The sequence below is a fragment of the Cicer arietinum genome, chromosome 1 (genome assembly GCF_000331145.2).
Source record: "Cicer arietinum cultivar CDC Frontier isolate Library 1 chromosome 1, Cicar.CDCFrontier_v2.0, whole genome shotgun sequence".
NCBI classification, from domain to species: domain Eukaryota; kingdom Viridiplantae; phylum Streptophyta; class Magnoliopsida; order Fabales; family Fabaceae; genus Cicer; species Cicer arietinum.
Window position 1 is genome coordinate 4,132,187 of NC_021160.2, and position 9,830 is coordinate 4,142,016.

The 9,830-nt window shown below is 26.2% G+C and overlaps 1 protein-coding gene across 1 annotated transcript; it reads left to right on the forward strand.

Moving 5' to 3' along the window:
- Nucleotides 1-5,556: 5,556 nt before the first annotated feature.
- LOC101512975 (glucan endo-1,3-beta-glucosidase 14) lies at nt 5,557-8,326 on the forward strand. The gene is made up of 3 exons (XM_004485963.4): nt 5,557-5,840; nt 6,067-7,115; nt 7,738-8,326. The coding sequence occupies exons 1-3, from the start codon at nt 5,768-5,770 to the stop codon at nt 7,810-7,812; spliced, it is 1,197 nt and encodes a 398-aa protein (XP_004486020.1). The 5' UTR covers nt 5,557-5,767; the 3' UTR covers nt 7,813-8,326.
- Nucleotides 8,327-9,830: the final 1,504 nt, after the last annotated feature.

Below are 9,830 nucleotides of genomic sequence, written 5' to 3' on the forward strand. Positions count from 1 at the left end.
TTTATGTTAAAATGAGATTAGTTTATACTCAAAATAAAATGAGATTAAGTATTGAAATATTGTGAAATATAATGGATGTCATTAGTTTATACTCTATTCCATCATTTAAAAAAAATTCAAAAAAAAAAAATTACATTATTTTATTAAAGACTGTGAATCTAAACATTCGATAATAAACTGTACCCCAATATAAAGGATATATATTAGCTAGGATACACATTATAAAATAGAAGAAAAAAAAAACCAATTCCTTTTAAATCTATAAACAAGTTAGCCTGAATTTATCTTTATCGTACACAATAAACAATTCCTTATCCACCAACAAAGACTGCTTCTTCTTGCTGTTTTATTTTGCCAAATTTACCAACCAAAGGCTGCTATTAATTTGGTGCATCTGTCTCTCTGGCCGATTACGTGACTAGTTATCTTTTAAATACAGAGATATGTTGAGTCAAAAAAAGGAAAGGACAGATAAATGTTATCTCCACACCAAAAATTATTAAAGTTTAATTTTCACGCACTTCAAATATTTTATATAATCAATAAATTACAACAAATAATATAAATAATTTTATAAATAATTATAATAAAAAATTAAATATTATTAATCATTTAATAGTTGTGATTTATTGATAGTGTAAATTTTATATATATATATTAAATTCAAACTATTAAGTATTTATTTGTTTCTCATTACAAAAATGGTTATAAAGCATGAGAATTGCTAGTCAATTTGATTTTTCTTTGAATTAAAATAATTAAGCATCAATACATACAATTCACTTTTCTTAACAACAAATGTTAAGGGTCAATTGTTAAGCTTTATTACCAACAAAAAAAAAAAACCTATTTTTTAACACGTCTTACACAATTAATTTATTTAAAAAAAATTAATTTAGCTACCCATAAACTGATAATTTAAAAATAACATTAAAAAAAACTCAAAACTTAAATTTATAACATATATAATTCTACAATAGCTTATAAATAGAAACAACCTTTATTTTACAGGGCGTTTACTAAAGGATGAATTAGGCCTACTAAAAAAATAATGTTGAATATAAAAAAATTTATACTAAATATTAAAACTTATAATTTTTATAGTTATCTAAAACTTATAATTTTTTATCAAGTAATAAATTAAATATTATTTATTAAACGTCAAAAGATTAAAAATTTATATTTAATTCATCATTTATTAAAATATTATTTGTAAGGAAGTTGTTTAATATGTCCTAAATATTATTTTTTTGTAAAAATTAAAAATAAAATAATAAATTTTTTTATAAACCTAAAAAGCTATTTAACTCATTTTTAAAATAAACTACTTATTAAGGTGAAGTTTAACCCGTTTAAAAATGCCGTAGATAACTTACACACAACCAATTCAAGTTAGCCACATGCCCATATGTACTATATCAATTGTATGAAAGTGATTTTAATCAGTTGTGATTAATTTATCTATAATTTTTTAAAGGCTGATTTAGAATTCAGCAATTATTAAATTGTGCAACTATAGTGTATATCTAATAATTATTAAAGTTGAGCTATACGGCGTGGTTTTTGGAATCCAAATGGCAAAGAGATATGCAACAAATCATATAACTCATGAGTCATGTCATTGTTAAAACCAACTCTCGTCAGATTGTTTGTATGATTCAGAATCATTACTCACACATACACCATATTCAGCATCTACTTAGTAACACTCTCTCCTATTATATATATGCCTTCTAAGTTTGAACATTCATGTGACTCAAGAATCGGTCGAATGATAAGGTTACTAAAATCATCGTTTAGATCTCTAACACCATCATTTTTATCTTATATTTTAAATCATCATAACTTGCAAAGTCATTAGTTTTTTTTTTTACTGAAGCAAACCAATTAATTATTTAAAAATTCAAAATATGTTTTAATTACTAAGTTTTTAAAAACTTATAGGATACTATTTTATGAATACAAATAAAGAAACATAGAGTCAATCTAGAGTAATTCAAATTTTAACATCATTCTAATTTTCTCCATTTGTTTAACTAAAAAGTTTATATTATTAATTGAATAAAATAAAGAATGTTCCCCGAAAAAAATTTAGAAGATTTTTCTAGTGCTTGAACTTTCCAAACTGGCATCAACTTAATTCCATGCGGATGTATCCTTAGATTTGATATTATCTTTCAGCATCTTGTTGATTGATGAATAATTAGCTAGATACAAACCACAATAAAACGATGCATGAATATTCTGATCTCCAATAGAATTAATTTCTATCATTCAAAATGTCGGTGACAATTTTTTATTCTAAAATTATATTAATAATCATTATTTTTGTTTTTCCATTCTCTTGCCCGTACTATATTGAATAAAATGTTGCCTTTTGTTAGAGTTTTTTTATTATATAAAAGATAAGAAATAACAAGCAACAGTATGATTCTCAATTGAGAATTGCTACCGAAATGGCTGTTCCACAACCGTCAAAAGATTGTGCAGAATCTACACTTTATATTTGATAAAAATTAATTAAATTGTCAACAAAAAAAAAATTATTTGAAAAGGTCATATAATTGCGTAAGCAAACCGTTTATAGAAGTTGCATGAAAAAAAATAAAGGTTAAATAGTTTTTAGTTTATATAATTTTAAAATTTTATTTTTATTTTTTTATAAATTAATTTTCAACGTTTTAATCTCTATTTTTTTTAATTTATATTTTTAATTCTTTTTTTATAAAAATTAATTTATTTAGTCTTTAAATAAAATCCCTACAAAATTAAAATAAAGACTAGCAAAGGAAATTAATTTAATGATAAATTCATATTTGAGTTCTTACTAGAAGATGTACACACATTTAGTCTTCCATGCATCTTGACAAAGTATTACATTCCAAACAAAATAAAAAAACAAAAGTATGTTTAATTACAATTTTGATTCTACTGTTTTAATTTGTTCATGAAATTTATCTTCTATTTTAAAATATATCAATTTTGATTATTTCTCCAATTTTTTTAATATAAAGGTAATAATATAATATATTTGAAATGATGCTGAAGATGTTATCATAATGATATCATTAGTTAAATTATAAAAGAGAATAATTTTTAAAATTAAAAATAAATTTATTAAAAAAATTTCTGTCACATCATTTAAAATACGATTTTTAGTTCAAAAATCATATGAAGAAATTAAAAATGATAAATTTTAAGATAAAAAGTGGAACAAAAAAGTACCCACTAATTAACTTTGGTGAGCTTGCTCAATTTGTGAAAATTGGGAGTAACGAATGTTTAGAGATAAAAACTTACTTAAAAATACAAATAGAGATGGGAGATATATGCTGCTTTTGTTGAAAAGAAACATATTACGTGATATATGTTATATGTGATTGGTTAGTTTTTACCACAAAGAAAAGGACCAATGTTGCAATACCAAAAATTACTCAAAATGTTTTATTTTTGTTTAGGGAAAAGCATCTCCAAGTTAAAAGGTGTGAGTTCCAGCAGAGCTACATTGCCCTTATTTTTTTTTTAAGAAAGCTACACTGCCTTTTAACACAAACAAAAGTAACGTATCTAAACGACGCCGTATCGATACTATGCACTTATAAAGTTATAATGTAACTGTCCGTTCTTTATAATATTCATGTTTGTAGTTTTTGAAATAAATTAAAATCAAAATCAAAATATTTATAACATTGAAGTTTCTTCATTAGATTTTTATTTCGCAGTAATGAAAATTAATATTCCGTTATTAATTACACGCAAAATGGAAAATTATTGTTGATGTTTTTAATAATTAATTATTAAATTTAATTCATATACATGTTTAAAAAGTTTTTATACTGATACTTAATTATAATTTTTAAATTATTAAAGACATTTGAGTTTTACTGTATTTATTTTCAAAGTCGTATTTATAAATGATTATAATATATTAATAGTGTAAATTTTACATAACAATTAATGTCTAATTATTTGTGTGACTAATCCACGTCAATGGTACAATAATTGTAAATGAGTTGAGAATGATTAGAAATTTGAATATTAACTCAAGTAATTTGATTTAGAGGTAAAGAAAAAATATTGAATTCGTAAGAAATCGATCTTTCTTAGTGTAATTAAAAGGAGATTTAAGATATTTTCAATTTTAAATTGCAATACTATCTTCTCATCTTAAATTTTTTATCAAAATACAATTTTGAATCTTACGTCACTATTTTCGAAGACAAATTCTATCACTGCAGCTAATATTATAATTTTTTGTAAGTCTCATAATTTGTATCTTAAGTATATTCTTTTTTTGACGAATTTGCTTTGATGGATCACGTGAACTGAAATTATACGGTGAATTAAATTTATCGAAAGACAAATTGGTGTGCTGATAATTTAACTAATCTGAATCGTAATGAAGAATTTGATTTGTCCGAATTACTAAACTCTTCACCTTCTACTAAGCTCTTGCTAAACCCTAAACCCTCTTCCTATTTTTTAACAACAAAATAAGTTTCATTTAGAGTCTAAAACAAGAATAGTATAATTAAATTGACAATATTGAAACATCTTCATCTATATTTTGAGATCAAATTTAATTAAAAAAATATAAGATTATTTTGATGATTAAGGTGGATGAGTTAACTAAAAAAAAGTAAAAAATACACCAAAGATACACATGAATATTTCAGAAGGAAATTAAAAGTAACTAAATCAAAATATTAATCCTAATAATCAAACTAATTTATTGTACATATGGCGGTTAACGATCAATAAATAATTCTAATATTTCTTTTACTTTTTTAACATTAATCTTTAGAAATATTTTTATTCTTCTTACCTATCATCAGAAAAATTTAAAATATCATTAATTATTATTTTTTGATTGTATTAACAATTCCACTTAATTATTAACGAGATAAAAAATATTTAAAAGAATATTTTTTGCATTAAAGAGATAACTGATATATAATAAAAATTATCAAAATAAACAACAACATTAGAACTAACTTTTAATTTGCATGTTGTTGTAGAAGAAACTTTGCATGCACTTATATTTATTTTATTTACGAGCAGTGTACAATTATGTTTGTGCTAGTGAAATTGAACCAATATCTTTTAAATAAAATCTCGAAATAGAAAATTGTATATAAAAAAAAATGTTTGTTGACGGGCCATTTAGTTATTCAATAAAAATTAGTTATTGGCAAAAGTAACAAATACTTCAAACAAATAATATGATTAAAAAACATTTTAATTAGAAAGGAAAAGAGAGAATGTAATAAGGAATCTCTGATGATTAAGGTGGACTAAAACTTCATCTTACCTCAAAAATTTGGGTTCATGCAATCAATGACTTGTTTAAAAGGCTCTAATATTTAATTAATAAGAAAAAATATTAGAAGCGATTTCTGTTTACTTTTGTTTGAAGAAAGTGGCTAAAGGGTATTCAGGTCAAAAGCATAATTGGAAGTTGACGTGGGTTGGAAAGAGACAACCTAGTCCTACAAGAATATGTTTATATATAAATATAAGAAAACCAAACCAATTGAAAAAAAAAAGACTTGAAGAGTTTCAATTTGCAAAATGCAATACCACTAAGGCAAGCTAAGGAACCGAACACAAATTCTCTTCTCTCATTTACCTTAACTTGTTTCTCTCTCTTTCTCTGCCTCCAAAATATTCAAACAAGAAAAGAAAGGAATTCCACTCCTTACAATTAACCTCTATATCTAACCCTACCATTTTTCAATCCTAGAATCTTTTCTCTTCCTTCTTCACAATGACAACATTCACCACAACAACAACAACAATGTTTATCACCTATGTTTTTCTAGGATTTTCTCTCTTTCAAGGTATTCTGTTCTGTTCTGTTCTGTTTTATGTTTTTTTTTTTTTTCATTTGCTTACCATTTTGTGTATCTTAAATTATTTATTTATTTTTCTAAAGACCCTAACACATAATTGACAAGCATTAAATATGAAAATACACTCTAATATATAAAATGTTCTTACAGCTACTAATATATATTGAACAATATTTAGTACTAATAAAATTTGATTGATTTTGTGAAAATACAGATAATGGATTCTTTCAAGGAGTGGAGTCATTTGGAATCAATTATGGTCAAGTAGCTAACAATTTACCACCACCAGACAAAGTCCTTGAACTATTAAGCACTCTAAACCTCACAAAAACAAGAATCTATGACACAAATCCACAAATTCTAAGTACATTTTCAAAATCAAACATTGAAATAATTGTAACAGTTGAAAATGAAATACTTAACCAATTAGATGATCCACAACAAGCAGTTCAATGGGTGACAAGCCACATCATACCATACTTACCAAACACAAAAATAACAGGAATTCAAGTTGGCAATGAAGTTTTCACTGATGATGACACAACTCTTCTTCAACATCTTGTTCCAGCAGTGATTAATATTTACAATGCTTTAGCTCAATTAGGATACTCAAACATTTGGGTTTCAACGCCAAGTTCATTAGCAGTGTTAGAACAATCTTACCCTCCTTCAGCTGGTAGTTTCAAAAGTGAAATCTCTAGCATGATGTATCAATTCTTGAACTTCTTGTCAACAACAAAAGCACCCTTTTGGATCAATGCATATCCTTATTTTGCATACAAAGATGACCCAAATGGAATTTCATTGGATTATGTGTTGTTTAATCCTAATGCAGGAATGGTTGATCCTAATACTAATTTACATTATGATAATATGCTTTATGCTATGGCTGATGCTGTTGCATTTTCAATAGCTAAAATGGGATTTAAAGGAATTGAAGTTAGAGTGTCTGAGACGGGTTGGCCTTCTAGAGGAGACTCGAATGAGGTTGGTGCTTCTCCCCAAAACGCTGCTACTTATAATAGAAATTTGTTGAGGAGACAAATGGTAAATCAAGGGACACCTTTGAATCCTCGAACGAGGTTGGAGGTTTACTTGTTTGCATTGTTTAATGAAGATTTGAAACCTGGACCCACATCTGAAAGAAACTATGGTCTTTTTAAACCAGATGAATCTATGACTTATAATGTTGGAATTTCTATTGCAACTCCCTCATCTGCATCAACTTCATTTTCTCTTGCCTCCTCTGGCTCTAAGATTAAGGTAAAATTTTATGACATGATTTTAAATTGAGATAGTTGATTTGAAAAATGATGCAATGAGGTGTATATATGTTTGTTTAGGAAGATTTCAACAAAACATTTATAATTTTTAATATAGAAGAATTTTCAAGAAATTTGTATAAACTAAAAAATTATAAAAGTTTTGATTTATTTCAATCATGAACTATAAAGAGTTACCAGTTATATAACTAATATTTTCCATCATAAATAGTTAAATATTGCATTCATCATCATGATTATGAAGGAAACATGCATGCATGTTCACACAGTTTTTTTATAATCCACTATCAACAATTATTTAAAATGTAAGATAAAGATTCTCTATAATAGATCCATAATAGCTTCAACCTTTCCTTAAACCTTTAAAGATGGTCAATTAAGTTTTTTGACGGAGATTAATGATTGAAAAATTTAGTACCTATTTTGCATGGCTCCATATCAATGTAAAGAGGGGCATGCATGTAAATTTAAGGATTGATCTATTTGTAATTAACTAATCATTCATCTTATTGAAATATTTTCATATATTCTATCTTCTAGTATATTATAGGTATTATATATTTGATCCTTTTGTTTAATTAATTCTATTTTATGTGAAACAGGTAGCTCCACATGGATACCAAAATTTGGTGTATTGGATGTTTGTATACGTGGTAGTTTCAATCCTTTATGTGTGAAGACCATCCCTTAATTTGTGGGATTCATGTCTATATACATTAAGTACAGTTGGGGATTTTACTTCTTTCAAGTGGCTAAAAAAAGAGACCCTACTCTTGAAACAAAGGCACTTTCAGAATCTCATACATTAAAAAAGGTACCCTATTTTGCAGAAAATAGGACCAACACACTTTCCAAACAATTGGGCAACAAAATCAGCAATATGGCACACAAAGAAAGGAATTGAATCAATAGATTGGAAGATTACCCAATTATGTCTTCATCAAGTGGCTATAGTTTCATTAACCTACCCTACCATTAGTCACATTCTAGCAATTAACATGTGGAGGTGACACAAAGCTTAACTTATTTAGGTAGATAGGGGACAAAAGCCACCTCATTCTTTCAACATGCAAGATATTGCGAGAGAATCAAAACTCTAGTTTTATTTTTAATTGTTTTAATTATCAATTACCAATATTATGTAATTGTATACCGTTGATTATATGAATTTAATTTCACTTTTGTTTCTTCTATCTTGCATTTTAGATATATCTTTTTTGGCCTTTGGACCAAGATAAGATTTAGTATTATTCTCATCAATTTAATAATTGATATGTGGGTCAATGTCGTTCAAACAAATATTAAATTAATTTTATGATGGAGAGATTCCACAAGAGATATTAGATTTGGGTCTCTCGAATATCACTTATATATTACATGTATTGTGTTTCAGTGTGATTGATTAGTCTCACATTAACAATGAATGTGTAAATGTATGTTGAACATATTAAAATGTGATTTATATATTCAATATCTTAGAATTTTTGCTCCAACTTTCAAACAACACTATAGTTATTGGCGTGACGCATCACTTAAATTATAAGTTCCTTAAAATTGATAAATAAGTAAAATGATCAAAATATAATAAAGTTGAAAATTGAATGGTAGATATATATGTTTCCAATTTTTACTTTAGGTAGTTTAGGCATAAACTTTGACATAAGAAAAGGCAAGATTTTTCTAATTTTGTAATGTCATTGATGTAAAGAAGAAAAAAGAGTAACTGCTTGAGGACCAGCCTTATCTGCCATGTGCATCATAAAGTATTGAGATTAGTCATCTATGAAGATTTGCCTTATACATCACCTTATTGGTTGCTAAGAAATGCTCTACATTTTTTGATGGTGGAATCCACGACTGTTCCTATTATAATATATCCAAGATTGATTTTTTGGGTATACATTTTTAAACGACACACTTTTTGAATTTATAATATGTCATAAGATTAATTATCTTCTATCTTTTGTCCACCTTTTGCAATCTCGGAAAGCTATAGTAATTTTATTTTCTTAACGTTGATTGTGCCTCATAGATAGGAGTAGAGGATGAACCGTAGTATGATTTAAGGATATTCTTGTAATATTATTTATATAAGGACATGTAACACTGCAATATTGTTTGAATGATTTGAATTTAATTGAAGTACATTGACCATTTAATTAACTCTAATATTTTAATTAAAGAAAATGAAATAATTAAAATGTAATTATAATACATAGAGAGGGTATGTTTGGTTCTTAATTACTAATTATCCTGAGGAGGACATGGGGCGGTCATGCTTTATTCCATATGCCAAATAAATAACCATAAACATAGGGTCATTTCCACCCCTTTCTCCAAAGTTTCCTTTATTCAATGGTTAATTTAACTGTTTAATTTTTTTAGTTAATCTTCTATTTCCCTTCTGTACTAAAGAGGGGACAAGCAAACCTCAGCCATGTCAAAAAGTGATGTTGATTGGTCTAGTTCTTTGACATCATCTAACGTGGTGCACATGAACCCCTCAAATTCTAAAGCCTCCTTCAAATTACTAGTAAAAATTTATCATTATTATTATTATTATTATCATATTTTTGATAAAGTAATAATTTATTATTTTCTTTAGGTACATAAAATTGTAAGACATACTTTCAAACAAATCCCACCAAGAATATTTATGTTGTTAAGCCTTTTGATTTGAAACTAGTTCCTGCAG